This window comes from Panthera pardus, unplaced genomic scaffold (genome assembly GCF_024362965.1).
Source record: "Panthera pardus isolate Hobbes unplaced genomic scaffold, ASM2436296v1 HiC_scaffold_16, whole genome shotgun sequence".
Lineage (NCBI taxonomy): Eukaryota > Metazoa > Chordata > Mammalia > Carnivora > Felidae > Panthera > Panthera pardus.
In genome coordinates, this window is record NW_026526721.1 from 47964728 (window position 1) to 47980680 (window position 15953).

Below are 15953 nucleotides of genomic sequence, written 5' to 3' on the forward strand. Positions count from 1 at the left end.
AATACGGAATACAACCACCATCCATAGATCTTTTGATAGCATATTTTATTGAAGAACATCTAGTATAGAATGTGGTGATTAGGAGTGTGCACATGAGAGTCAGGGGGAAAAATGTATATAAACAGGGGCAAAAAAAAAAAAAAAAAAAACCACCTCTGGAGCCAGACTGCCTTGTTGAAATGCCAATGCTACCACTTAGTAAACTTGAGCAAATTACTCAACATTTCTGTGCTTCAGTTTTGCTATTTATGGGAATCATAATAAACCTATCTTTCAGGGCTGTCATTAAATGATTAAATGAGTTACTACATTTATGGGTTTAAGATGACATTTAGGACACTATAAGCACTCAATAAATATTAGCTGTTATTTTTAATTTATGAATTTTTAGATAATTTAGTGCACAGTTTTCTCTGCTCCTTGAATTATACCTTGAATGCATGCCATTGACCTAGATGGGACCTTTGGATTGAAACTCACCTTATCAAACTGAAGGTCTACTACAGGCTTAATCATTAAGTTCAACTGATTAAAACAGAAACAGAAACATTTCTAAGAATTGTTATATCTTTCTGCATTAAAAAAAATTATATTATGCTACACCATCAGGGAAAATTTTATTAAAATATTTAATCAGTTTATTGAAATATGTAACCAGGTATTTCATACTGAACAACTTCTACCTTAGGTAAAAACTATGTATATTTTGTTTACATTTTTTAGGTTTCTTTTCACAGTAGAATAAACTTTCCTAAATATTGTCCTCTCATTTAAGAGGAATCTTTATTCTCATCCAAATATTTCAAATTCATGGTCTGGGACAAATGACAGATGCCAGGATTTTAAAACCCTAAAGAATTGGAGCCAGATACTAGAGTCTCCTGCTGGAATTTCTTTGACTAAGGAAGAGCATTTTTATTCCCACACTTAATTAAACTAGACTTTTCAGAACAGATTCTAATTTTGTTTAGTTTAGGAGAAGAAATGAAATTCATGTTTTCCATTTGGCGTTTTTAATATTTTATGCTACTTTCTCAAGCAGCATGAAGTGTGTTACGTATGTTCTACATTTAATTTTCCATGATGTGTGGTAAAGATATTGAAAATAGGAATCATATTTCTGGAAATACTGCTTATTATAATGTAAGAAAATGTAGAAAAATGTTAATATTATACTGGTGTTATAAAAGAAAAATAAATACTACTATTAAACACATGTCAGCGTATGAATCCTCAAGTTGAAGCTGATGCTCTCCATCCCGGTTTTCCCTGTGGTAAAGGCAGCACTCGTAGGGTGGAGCTGGAGCACTTGATTAGTAACCAAAAGATCTGAGTTAACTCCACTCAGCTGTCAACTAGTTATTGAACTGGAACAAGCTACCCTTTATGTAGAATATACTCTTTATGTAGAATGTATTCTTTATATAGAATGGGGATGTTGGGCTAATGAATAGCTAAGTGTCATTTTTATAAGTCCATAGGTTTAAAAACTAGTTAAATGAAACAAACAAAGCACTTAATCCTGCAGGGTCTGTCTTTCTTTACTTAAAATACAGAGGCTTAAAGATACCAATACTCCCTTTGCTATATTTTGTGGGTAATTTAGGCATTTCAGGGGACAGGGTCTTGAACTGGGGGGGGGGGGGGGGGGGGGCGGGGGGGGCAAAAGGTGTTAAAAATGGGATTGTAACAGAGGAGTGGTAGCTCAGCTTGGGCTCGATATCCTCAACCAAATTGCAAACGCCAAAGAAGCCAGTCAGCAAACATTTGTTGTACTGTCTATGCATCTGTCATTAAGCGGGGCCTGGAGACAAGACAAATAAAAATAAATAAATAGAAAAGAAAGTAAATTCTAAGGAAGGCTGTTTGGCAGTAATGAAAATAAGAACAAATTAATGGAATGGAAACAAAACAAGAATGGAGATGAAACCAAAAGCTAGTTTTTTGAAAAGATGAATTTAAGACGATAAATATCTAGCGAGATTTGTCAAGACGAAAAGGTATATAAGCAACATGTGCAAAAGTAAAGCGGATCACAACACAGAGAAGCAGGATGATAGACAAGGTTTAAGCAAAAGCCAAGACAGCACGCTGACCCAGAGCCCGCATCTCTCCTTCCGGGGTTTGCGTCTTGCATCCGGGTCCCCAGCTCCCCTGCTGGGCTTATAGGGAGATTTTGCTCACTTCACTTCGCCCGGGTGGTGGCAGTGCTTACCTGGCCCTGAGGGGTGGCTGTTGGCTCGGGTGTCGGTAGGTGGCAGCACAAGGCCTCCTTGGGCCTGGAACCCTACCAGGCATGAGGACAGAGTGGGGCGGGTGCATGTCACAGTCTGAAGTAGAACTCCGAGGAATGCACAGTTCCTAAATTCAGACCTGGACTTCCAGGTCCTTAGGAAGGTATGATTATCCTGGCATTAGAATCAAGCAGGTAGACTTTATTTAGCAGTTTGTGAGCTTAATTTCCAAGTTTTACATCTACCTTTATATAAATGGTATATGGGTCTTCATTGTACTTTGTTCCAGGCCCTGCATAGAGTTGTATTGCTGGTGAAAATACAAGTCAATACAACCCCTATAAGGGCAAGCTGGAAATAAATGTCAAAATGACAAAGGTGCACTCTTTGGCTCAGAATTGTACTTCTGGGAATTCATTCTCCATATGAATTTGTGCAATGTACAGTGCAATTTTGAGACAATTGAAAACAACATGTGTCCATCAATAAGGGGTCAGTTAGCTAAATCAGGGTTTATTATGATGGACTATAATGCAGCTGTAAAAGAAGAGGTGGAAGTTTTCTATGAACTGCTGTGGAAAGATTTTGGACATTCATCGTAAGGTGCAAGAGCAAGCTACAGAAAAGAGGATGAAAATAAGTATAGATTCATATTTGCTTGTACTGAAAAAAGAAAGATTGGAAAAAATGAATAGAAATTATTACTTGTGTATATTTATGGATGGGAGAAAGGTTATGTACTTTGTATGTGATTTTTATTTTCAAACTCTGTGAATGTATTACCTATTAAAATATATACTAAAGAAGTGATTAAAAAATCAATAAAGTCATAAGCAAATACCATGAAAATATTATCCTAGCTAATATAAAAACTTTGCCCAAGTAGCAATTTTCTAAAAAAATATAAATGACCAAATTTACCCCCAAAGGAAGGAAAAAAACCCTAAATCGAACTGTAACCATTAAAATAGTCGAATCAGGGAGCCTGGGTGGTTCAGGCATCTTGATTTTGGCTCAGGTCATGATTTCATGGTTCATGAGTTTGAGCCCTGTGTCAGGCTCTGAGCTGACAGTGCAGAGCCTGCTTGGGATTTTCTCTTTCCTTCTCTCTTTGTCCCTCCTCCCCCAAATAAAATAAATAAACTTAAAGAAAGTAGTTGAATCAATAGTAAAAACCAAAACAAAACAAAAACTGCAGCAAATGCTATGTATTTATTATCTTAGATATAATAATAGTATAAAATATGATGTAAAAGATAAACGACAATTTCAATATAGTGTTAACCTCTGGGTATGGAGAGAAAGGAATGTTGATAGGAAGGAGTAGAAGGGGTTTCAACTCTTCCTGTAAAGTTTTATTACATATTTTTTAAAAAGTCTGAAGCAAATCTGAGAGAAAGTTCCTAGCTTTTAAAACTGGCTTTGGGGTAGTGGGGGATGTTTTATACTCTGTACTTTGTGTACTTGAAATATTCTACAATTTAAAAAGATTCACATAAGGGCACCTGGGTGGCTCAGTCAGTTAAGCATTGGGCTCTTGATATTAGTTCAGGTCGTTATATCACGGTTCATGGGTTCAAGCCCTGCACTGGGTTCTGAGCTGATGGCTGGAGCCTGCTTGGGAATCTCTCTCTCCCTCTCTCTCTGCTCCTCCCCCACTCTCACGCATTCACCCTCTCTCAAAATAAATAAACAATAAATAAATATTCACATATTTCCTTGGTTACACGGAGAAGTTTGTCATATAACAATTACAGTTAAATCTCTCTTGGTAGATCTTAAGCTCTTTGAGATCTGGATCCATATCTTATATTTTTATACCAATGACTTGATTTTTAGAGAAGTTTCAGGCTACAGTAAAATTAAGCGGAAAATATAGAGTTCCTATTTATTCCCTCTCGCATCACTGCTTCCCCTCCATATCTTCCTTTATTATTAATATCTTACCCTAGTGGGTTGCTTTTGTTATATAATGAATGAGCCAATATTGATACATTATTAATTAAAATGCATCTTACATTAGGGTTCATTCTTTGCGTATACAAATTTGGTGGATTTTGACAAATATAATGACATGTATCCACTGTTACAGTATCATACAGAATAGTTCACTTGCCTAAAATTCCCCTTTGCTTCACCTATTCATCCTTCTCTCCCTCTCCCAACCCACCAGTCATTTTACTGTTTCTATAGTTTTGCCTTTTTAGAATGTCATATTTAAATTTTTTTAATGTTTATTTATTTTTGAGAGTGAGAGAGACAGAGAGCATGAGTGGGGGAGGGGCAGAGAGAGAGGGAGACACAGAATCCGAAGCTGGCTCCAGGCTCTGAGCTGTCAGCACAGAGTCCAATGAGGGACTTGAACTCATGAACTGTGAGATCATGACATGAGTTGAAGTTAGATGCTTAACAGACTGAGCCACCCAGAAGCCCCTCCAGAATATCATACTTAGAATCATATAGTGTGTAGCCCTTTCAGCCTGGCTTCTTTAACTTAGCTAAAAGTATTTAAGATTCCTCCATATCTTTTGGGGGCTTCATAGCTCATTTCTCTTTATGGCTAATAATATTCCATTGTATGGATATACCACAGCTTTTTAAAAAATCCATTTACTTGGTGATGAGTGATGAGAATTTTTTCATGTGTCTGTTAACCATCTAGATGTATTCTTTGGAAAAATGTCTGTTCATGTCTTTTGCCCATTTCTTCACTGGATTATTTGTGTTTTTTGGGGTGTTGAGTTTGGTAATTTCTTGATAGATTTTGGATACTAATCCTTTATCGAATATGTCATTTGCAAATATCATCTCCCATTCTGTCAGTTGCCTTTTAGTTTTGCTGATTGTTTCCTTTGCTGTGCAGAAGCTTTTTATCTTGATAAGGTCCCAATAGTTCATTTTTGCTTTACTTTCCCTTGCCTCTGGAAACATGTCAAGTAAGCAGTTGTTGTAGCTGAGGTCAAAGAGATTGTTGCCTGTATTCTCCTCTAGGATTTTGATGGCATCCTGTCTTATATTTAGGTCTTTCATCCATTTTGAGTTTATTTTTGTGTATGGTGTAAGAAAGTAGTCCAGGCTCATTCTTCTGCATCATTCATCATCAGGGAAATACAAATCATACATCGTAACAAATTGGGATTTGTTCCAGATATGCAAGGCTAGCTCAACATTTGAAAATCAGTTAATGTAATTCATATCAACAGGGTAAAAAAGAAAAATCACACGATCATATCAATAAATACAGAAAAAGCATTCAACAAAACCCAACTACCATTCATGTTAAAAACTCTTAGCAAAGTGAAAATATAGGGGAACTGCATCAGCTTGATACAGAACATCTACAAAAATCATAAACTCAATCTCATACTCAATGGTAAGAAATGAGATGCTTTCCCCTAAGATGAGAACATGTTATAAAGGAAGAGAAGGAGGATTGAGAATACTGTATTATGTTATAAATTTTTCTATACATTGTTGGGTTTGATTTGCTAATAATTTGTTGAGGAGTTTTGACTTTACATTCATGAGAGATATTGATATGTAATTTTCCTTTTTTGTAATGTCTTTATCTAATTTTGGTATTAGAATAATGTTGGCCTCATAGAATGAGTTAGGAAGTGTTCCTTTTGCTTCTGTTTTCTAGAAGAGAGTGTAAAACATTGATACCAGTTTTTCCTCAAGTGTTTGGTAGGATTCAGCAGTAAATCCATCTGGGGCCTGATGCCTATTGTTCTGGAAGGTTATTGATTATTGATTCAGTTTCTTTATCAATATAGGCCTATTCAGATGATCTATTTCTCCTTGTGTGAGTTCAGTAGATTGTGTCCTTCAAGGACTTGGTCCATTTCATCTAGCTTATCAAATTTGTGGGCATAGGCTATTCATAATATTTCTTTATTGTTCTTTTAATGTTCATGGGATCAGTACTGATGACTCTTTTTCATGTCTGTTATTTGTGCCTTCTCTTTTTTTTATGGTTAGACTGTCTACAGGTTTATCAATTTGAATGATCTTTACAAATAATGAGCTTTTGGTTTCATTGATTTTGTCTATTAATTTCCCGTTTTCAACTTCATTGATTTTTGCTCTGATTTTTAATTATTTCTTTAAAAAGAAAGTGGACTTAGATTAGTTGTAAATGTATACTGCAACCTCTACAGTAACCACCAATTTATTTATTTATTTATTTTGAGAGAACAAGTAGGGGAGAGGGGCAGGGGCAGAGGAAGAGAGAGAAAGAATCCCAAGCAGGTTCCATGCTCAGTGCAGAGCCAGACACAGGGCTCAATCCTGTGACCCTGGGATCATGACCTAAGCCAAAATCTGGTCAGACACTCAACTGACTGAGCCACCCAGGAGCCCCCCAAAATGTATCTTTTAAGTTTATCTATTTTGAGAGAGAGAGAAAGAGAGAGTGAATGGGGGAGGGGCAGAGAGAGACAGAGAATCCCAAGCAGGCTCCTTGGGAGCCTGACAAGGTGCTCAGTCTCACAAACCATGAGATCATGACTTGTGCCCAAATCTAGGGTTGGACACTCAACTGACTGAGCCACCCAGGTGTCCCTAATCTAAGTCCACTTTCTAATATCTCTGTGGTCTCATAAGTAGTGCCAGGACCTCATAATACAGTATTCCCAATTCCTCCTTCTCTTCCCTTACATTTTTTTCTGTCCTTTATTTCGTTTTTCCATAAGCTATAATCAACTCATATGTCATTGCTATTATTATTTTGAATAAACTTATCTGTTAGATCAATTAAGAATAAAAAAAACTAGGGGCGCCTGGGTGGCTCAGTCGGTTAAGTGTCTGACTTTGACTTAGGTCATGATTTCATGGTTTGTGAGTTCAAGCCTCACCTCGGGCTCTGTGCTGACAGCACAGAGCCTGGAGCCTGCTTCAGATTATGTGTCTCCCTCTCTCTCTCTGCCCCTCCCCCACTTGTACTCTGTCTCTCTCTCTCAAAAATAAACATTAAATTTTTTTTTTAAAAGATCTCTCTAGACTCTTGCAGGATAAATCTCCTTGGCTTGGTCTATAAACCCACTCATAATCCAGTCGATGTCCTGCTATTACTTCACATAGGACTAATATTCCTTATTTGTTAAACTTTGCTATGTTCCTTGGACACATCAGAACTTTCCATTTTGTGATTTTGCACTCTGTATCCCGCCTATTTGGGGCCATCCTTTTTTATCTGGCTTTTCTAGTTTTAGTCTTAAAATCTGACTCAAATACCACCTCTTCTGGAAAGTCATCGCTGGATAAATTGTCTCTGTCCTCAACATCTCTCTTCTGTGTTCTTAAAGCATGTAAAAATCTGCATGTTGACTTAGGTGCCTTATATGCCTGCCTATCTATCTATCGACTATCTATCTATCATCTATCTAATCTATATAATCGCTTGTTTCCCTCCGTAGATTCTAATGTCCTTGTTCAAAGTATTATGTCTTTTAAATGTAGCTTTTTGGTATTCATAACCTGTCATAAGTATTGTATATCCTGTGTAAATTTTCAATATATATTTTTGTTGATGATGATGTTACAAAAAATACTTCTCCAGTGCTACTCAAGGTGATTGTTTTACATGTAGAAATTAAAGGCTACACATCCAAAAGGAGAAACTGATTAGCCAGTTTGTGAAGTATTCTATTATTTATTGTTTTTTTAGGAACATTAACCCCCACAGCAAACACCACAATAAAGTTCTGCAGGAATGGTGGAACCTGGGAAAATGGCAGATGTGTTTGTCCAGAAGAGTGGAGAGGATGGAAATGTACAATCCGTAAGTTACTTGGGATGGCACTAGGGTATGGGATTTAGGTGGCTTGTGTTAATAAGGACAACAGCAAAGTTTTTCAAATGCTTCTGTTAATGATTTAGTAACAATGGGTTTAATAATGATGGCTTTAACATGTGTTTGTAGCTTAATAGTAAAAGCTGAGTATTCTTTTTGGGCTATTTACTTGTATGTTCAATATACCTAGTATGTTTCCCAACTATCAAGTTTCTCTGTAAACTGACAGATGCTTTTCCTTCTGGTTGCACTGTCTACTTCAGGGCAATGGGTGATATGGTTTTCTCAGGTCCTTCTGGTTGGTGATATGCTATATTACCCCATTTCAAAGATCACAATTCTAATATATTTAACTTTTCTGAAACCAAGGTACATCTTCCTATCTAACTATATATGTAGATGAAGTTTTTGTCTTTTCATCCTTTCTCTTGATGAGATGTTGTAAAATTAGTGGTTTTACTTCAGACAGTGCTTTCTCAGAATCAAAGTTCAAAGCTACTTCTTTTTTTAATTGAAGTATAGTTGACACACAACGTTACATTAGTTTCATATGTACAACATAGTGATTCAACAACTCTACCCATTATGCTATGTTCACCACAAGGGTAGCTACCATCTGTCACCAAACAATGATAGTTCAGTACCATTGACTTTATTCCCTGTGCTGTACCTTTCATCCCAGTGACTTATTTACTCCATAACTAGAAACCTGTATCTCCCACTTTCCTTCATTCATTTCGCCAATTCCCCCTGGCAACCCCTCTGGCAACCACTCTGTATTTATGCATCTGTTTCTGTTTTTTATTTGTTTATTCATTTCGTTTATTAGATTCTACATATAAGTGAAGTAATATGATATTTTTCCTTTTCTGTCTTACTTATTTTACTTACCCTCTAGGTCCATCCATGTTATTGCAAATGGCAAGGTCTCTTTCTTTTTTATGATTAAGATTCATATATATATATATATGAATATTCCCAGCAAATATATATATATATATATATATATATATATATATATATATATCTTTATCCACTCATCTACTGACAGATAGTTAACGTTGCTTTCTTGTCTTGGATATTGTACATAGTGTTTCAAAGCTACATCTTCATCTACAGTGTGCTTTCCAATACTCTGTACACTTTGTGCTCCCTGCTTAGGATCCAGAGTCCTAGAAATGCATTCCTACCATTTCCTGCACTCCTACAAGGCAGTATATCTCACATGCTCCATGACTTTGGTCTTTTTGCTTTGACCCACATCCTCATGATGCCCTTTGGTAGTAAAGATAATAAAGATATAAGCTCTATATCTTTAATTTTCAAGATTGCCACTAATTTGATTATACTATCCTTTTTGATGTGTTAGTGATTACAGCCTACCTCTACCAGGTTATATATTGTGTACATTTTAACTAGAAGACATTATCTAACATACTAATTTTTCTAATGGTATTAATATTAACTCAACCAGATAAAAAAGTATGAAATTCCTGGCAGGCCAGTGAGTCCTAAAGTTTTCTATCATCCTTCAAATTATACTGAATAGGTTTTGAACTTTGACTTTTATCTTGTTTGAAATTTTAAAAAGAAAATTATAATTTATGATGAAAAAATATATTTTCTTTTCATCATAGCTTATTTCTGTGAAAGCAGTACCGCTGGTGATTTAACTTTTGCCAGAATTCCGGTGGGACAATACGGATCTTCCCAGCAAACATGTGGTGAGAACACTTTAAATGGTATGTGTTTTTCCAAACGTCTCCTCTGTGTAAGCATATTAATCGCTATGCTGGATCATACCTATCATTCCTCCAACCAGTATTAAGTTCCTGGAAGATGCATCAAAGACAGCTTTGTGGAACAGTTTGCCTCCCTTTCATGATACCAGTGTTCCAAGTTCAGGATGCAATTTCACATAATTCTAATTCTCCTAAAAACTATAATATGGATCAGTTAAAAATTCCTTTAACTCCTTCTCCCATTGGTTTATTTCCCCAGCTTACTCTATGTCCTTGAATTTAATCATGTTAATATCTGCTTATGGAGTTTTATAACTTGTCTGAATATTAAACATTAGCTATAGATTTGTACCATATCTACTTTCAGACTTTCTCTTTCTAGGTAGAGATGCTGTTAAGTTTGTCCACAGTTGGTAGTACTTCATCTCCTTGGTAATTTTAGTTAGCCATCTTGGAACATTCTCTAGATTCATCATACCTTTCTTGGAGCATGACAACCTTGTGTGCATAGAGACATTCCAAGAATAAAGGCACAAATAACATTTTTTAAATGTCTATGCTCCCTGATGATATCCAGGATTTTGATGACTTACTTCAATGCTGCATTGGGTAATATCTTCTGAGAGTAGCCCTTAAAAATTCATAGGTTCCTTTCCTAACAGCTTAGAACCCATTATGCTGTATAATTTTCTCTCAGTGTTTTACCTGAACTTTGTTTGCATTGATTTTCCTTTGACCACTCCTCCTATCTCTCACATCTTCCTGCAGGATATCATCATTTCCTGCAGCACTGGATATCTGAATAACAGCCAATTCTAGATCATTTATGAAAATGTTTGAGAGAACTTCAGTCAGTAATAACCCTGGGGAGAATTTCGCATTTTATATAGATATTTATTTTTGTTTATGTCATGCTCTTTGAAATGCTACAGTACTTATAGGTGCTGGTCTTTCCCCTGTGTTTCTTTATCTTATTTATTCTAAGAGATTATGTAAACCAGTATGCCATTTGCAGAGTCCAAATTGCCTTTGCCCACATATATCATGCCTACTCAAATCTTCATGATCCTATTCTTTACATATGTCCTTATAAGGCTAGAGCCTCTTGATTAAAAGCTCAGAAGGTGAAAGACATGGGGCTTCGTGTATTGGTACTTACTTTTTATAATGTATGTCCATGGATACTTACCGTCTTAATTTTTATCTGTTTTGTTTGTGTTAAATATTTCATTATAACTTGTAAAAGAGATACAACTACAAAAAATACCTATGTGCTACCCAATCTGGAACAGTAAAAATGTCAGTAACATATGCATCAAGGGACATCACTCTTGTTTGATTTTTTTAAAATGTTTTTGGGACAAGGGAATCACCATCTTTCATTTGGTTCTTTTATTTGGTTATTTTTATTTTCTGAGCAACTATTGTGAAAAGGTTTATCTTACTTACCTTTAAATCTCAGATTGAGCCCATAAAATAATTTTAAGGATATAGATTCCAACTATTGGCAAATGTGTGTTTAGTTTTATATTAAGAATTACTTCTGAATTATTCACTTTTATACAACAAATGACCAAGATATTTTCAATGATTTTGCGTAAGTAGATTCATACTTGTAGGAGGTGATTTTATTTGTCAACAGCTTCTTAAGCTTTGTTCACAGGAGAACACTGAATTAGGGAGGCTCGGTGATAATTATAAGAAATAAACCTAATGATTCATGAGTATTGAAAGCCAACCAGGTATCAAATAGGTGCTACAATATAGTAGAACTCTTTGCCTTTCAGTTTACTCAGATTTGGATAAAGAAGGAAAGATCAATATGTAATTCATTATCTAGTAGGAATTTTTCATATTGTTTCCTATCTCTTCAACCCTCATCACATCCAATTCAAAGCCCTATGTCCCTAGTTGCTGGAAGGCAAATCTTCCTTGCAGACTTCAAAGGAAGGAAATAGTTTTGAATTCCAGATTTAAAAATTAAGACAAGTGATATCTGCCTTTAAGATTCCTGTAGTAACTGGCCGATTCACTTTTCCATTCCTGTATATTAAACTACCCCAAATTTCGTGGCTTAAAAGAATTAATGATTTAGATTTTTCATAGTTCTGTGGGTTGATTATGGCAGCTGGAGTCCTAAATGGCAAGACTGAAGGGCCTCAGTTCCCTTCCACATAGCCTCTTATTCTCTAGTAGATTGGAGCTGCTTCCTTATTCAACAGTCTCAGGACAGTGTTCCAAGGGGGTGAAGGCTGAAACTTCATCTTCTTGAGGCCAGGTTCTGGAGCTCTCACAGAACATTCTCTTGGTCAATGCCAGTTGTAAGTCCAGGCTCAATTCAGGAAAAGGAGGAATAGACTCCACCTTTTGGCGGGAAAAGCAACTAAATCACACTGAGATGGAGGTGTGTATAGGGGCAGATTGTTGCTAGTGGCCATGTTTGCAAACACTTGTTTTGTTTTGTTTTGTTTGCTTCTTTTTATTAAAGTGGGCTATCCAATAGCTACTCGGATGTGCAATATTTCTATATATGGAGAAATAGTATTAGAAAATGTGACAAAAGGAAATTGCGATGAAAATCTGGAAACCCTGGAAAACAAGGTATGCCCTATGGTCCATGTTCTGGGTAACTGGAAAAAGTTTGGATTCTGTATACTCTCTGTTCTTTAGATACCTGATGGTCAGATCTATGCTTTTTAAACATTTTTAAAAATTTTATTGTTATTATTTTTTAATTTTGTTTTTACTTTTGAGAGAGAGATTGCAAGCGGGGAAGGGGCAGAGAGATAGATTGAGAGAGAAAGGGAGACACAGAATCTGAAGCAGGCTCCAGGCTCTGAGCTGTCAGGACAGAGCCCGATGCAGGGCTTGAACTCATGAACCGTGAGATCATGACCTGAGCCGAAGTTGGACACTTAACTGACTGAGCCACTCAGGAGCCCCTGAATCAATGCTTTTAAAACTGTCAAATTAGAAAAAGCAAAAACTGGGGTTCCTGGGTGGCTCAGTCAGTTAAGACTTCAGCTCAGGTCATGATCTCAAGGCTTGTGAGTTAGAGCCCTGCATTGGGCTCTGTACTGTGACAACTCAGAACTGGAGCCTGCTTCTGATTCTGTGTCTCCCTCTCTCTCTCTGCCCGTCTCCTGCTTGCACTCTGTCTCTCTCAAAATTAAGAAACATAGAAAAAAGAAGTAACAAAATCTGGTAATTAAAGCTACTCTTTTTTTTTTTTGAAGATGACATCTGTTTGTGAAAAAGGACAGTTGTACATGGGTTCAGCAAATTTTAGTGAATGATAATCTGTAACATATTTTAAATGGCCTCATCTTTTTAGATCAGTGGTAAAGTATTGACTGAAAATAGATCACTGGTATCTGAAACCAAAAGGAAGGTATTTTGATGGTCAACTTTATTAGAATAAAGAGGAAAAAGAAGAAAAAAAAACTATTATCCAACACCTTTTGAGACAGGAAACCCCAGACCCTAATGCTGGTCTCAGGGCTGTACCCATGAGCAGGTGAAGTGGGAATTACATAGACTAGATGTTTTATTCATGAAGATTAAATTATTTTGACCTAATATATACCTAAATGCAATTGCATGGGATTGCTAATACCTGCGGCCAAGAAAGGAGAGGAGGAAACTTTAAGTGGTCCAAGTGCAGGGCATGTAACATACATTATCTCATTTAGTCCTTATGGAACCTCTGTGAGTTAGATGTTATTCTCATAGATAATTATAGTGATTATACTAATTCTTGATCACTTACTGTGTAGCAAATATTGCACTAACATTTTACATATGTTTTTAAATCACATTTAATTCTTATAACAACTATATAAATAGTTATGAATGTACCTATTTTATAGATGAGGAAACAGTGTCTTTGAGAGGTGCAGTGAACCACAGCCAAAAAATGATGGAGCTGCTTCTTATTTTAAAGTCCACACTCTCCCACGCTGGCTCCCTAACTGTAGATGGGCAGGGTTGAAGGTAAAGATGGGGATGGAAGTGGAATGTGGAGATGGCTGCCAGCCACGTAGTTTGTGTCAACTACACAGGCTGGGGAAAGACTTCATGTTCCAGAGTTTGACTAGCCAGTTTTTGGCTCTCAGCTCTGACATTTTAAGCTGCATGGACTTTGGGTGAACTCCTTTCCCTCTTCAGACTTTTAAACAGGGAGAAGGATGCCCTACTCACAGTGTTGTTTTGTGTATTAAATGTGATAACATCTATAAAAACATCCAGCAAAATGCCTGCACAGAGCAGGGACCTAGCTATTGAATGAGAGCTTTCTTTGTTTTGTCTAGTGATTGGATATTATTTTCAACTGTTCCCAAAGTATGAATGGCCTGTGAACTTGGTTTGATTTTTGAAATGATGCTGCCATCTAGTGAAAACTAACACACATGCTCACATTAACACCTGGCTCTACCAAAGACAATATGGATTAACATGTTTTATAGTCTCACAACACCAGAGCCAGGAGACTGATTGGTACCTGGAGATATGGTCGAGGTCAGTGTCTCCCAAACTGTCTTTGCTGAAAAGCTAGTTAAAATTTTTTTTTTACATTTATTTATTTTTTGAGAGACATAGAGAGACAGAGCACAAATTGGGAAGGGCAGAGAGAGAAGGAGACACAGAATCTGAAGCAGGCTCCAGGCTCCAAGCTGTCAGCACAGAGCCCGATGCAGGGCTTGAACTCACAAACCGTGAGATCATGACCTGAGCCGAAGTTGGATGCCCAACTGACTGAGCCACCCAGGCACCCCTTGGAAAGGTAGTTTTAAAAATTTCCAACTCCTTGCTGACCAATAATTTTGTAAAATGTAATAAAAATTAATTACTAGGAAAATTGGATAAAAAAGATATGTAAAATACAGATTATTTTTTCTCTTCTAAAAGAGTTTTAAATTATTTATTTACTTATATTTTATTGAAGTGTAATTGACATACAGTGTTACATTCGTTTCAGGTGTACAACATAGTGATTAGAACAAGTCTCTATGTTATGCTATGCTCATGCAAGTGTGGCTCCCATCTGAATACAAATCATTGAAAAAAATCATTAGATTCAATAACATGCAATTGTTGTAGAAGTTTCTGACCAGTAACTCTCAGTTTCTGTGCTTACCTTCCCTATGGACCCTATAACAAACAGTGAACCATTTGGTTCATGGTTCCCACCTTGAGTAGCATTGCTCTCCCTAAGGCAGCCTGTCTTAGTTCATTAATCCTGGCAGATAGTAAAGGCTGGAAAAACCACCAGCCTGCGTGTATTTTGTCCTTTTCACAAGTGGAGAAAAAAACATGAAGAACCAAGTGGATGTGATATTCAGGAGATTGAGGGTCAGCTGAATTCCAGTTTATTCACCTGCAATTGCTTGCAAAGTATTTGGACATAGTTGTATAAATCTGGCTGTTTTGTTTTGTTTTGTTTTTAACAGATAGTCAATATGGTAGCACAGCTTGAGAACATTTCTAGTGAAACTCAGATTTTAACATCTAATGTCAGTAAAATGACTCCTGAGAACATCACTTCTGCTGCTAGAGTGGTCGGAGAGATCTTCAACACATCCAGAAATGCTTCCTTTGAGGTAAAACTCACAAGGTTTTAAAAGGGGGGAGGGGAAGAAAAAAAAAAGACATGGAAAGACAGACAAAACTAGAAATCCCTTTACTTAGTTCAATAGTAAGTATAATTATACTAAGTATCGTGGGCTGTGATGTTTTCATAGTCAGAACCCTGCACTCTTATTTTGTTTCTGCTTCTGGATCCAAGCATCTGCTTTTGTGTTCTCGGGGTGGGGTAGAGTTTCTGTGAAAGACCTTGCTTTGAGGGGAAATTCAGAAGCCTAAGCTTCCCAACTGACTCAATTTAAATTTCCATCATGCTTTATCTTTATTCTCTCTGCCATCTAAAACTAAACCTTCAATTTTGAAAAACACTTGCCTCTGGATTACCATACCAGTGGTGCCACATGATTCTGCAATAATTCATGATAATGATGATGTATGATGTATGTCTTCTATGATGATGGTTTGGTCCCTTGTTCCTGGCAGGCAAAAGACACTGCTGTATCGACAGTGAGTCAACTTCTAAGTGTCGGTGAAGATGTTTTTCAACAAGTTCCGGTTGCTGCTCCTGATGACGCTTTGACAACGTAAGCACAATTCCAA

At 36.6% G+C, this 15953-nt stretch overlaps 1 protein-coding gene across 1 annotated transcript in view; it reads left to right on the forward strand.

Annotated features, from left to right (window-relative positions):
- ADGRG7 (adhesion G protein-coupled receptor G7) overlaps positions 1-15953 on the forward strand; it is a 77877-nt gene that overhangs the window by 11267 nt on the left and 50657 nt on the right. Inside the window, exons 2-6 of the mRNA XM_019448176.2 lie at positions 7903-8016; positions 9666-9770; positions 12259-12371; positions 15221-15370; positions 15837-15937. Coding sequence (XP_019303721.2) covers positions 7903-8016; positions 9666-9770; positions 12259-12371; positions 15221-15370; positions 15837-15937 — 583 coding nt within the window. The remainder of the gene's footprint in view (positions 1-7902; positions 8017-9665; positions 9771-12258; positions 12372-15220; positions 15371-15836; positions 15938-15953) is intronic.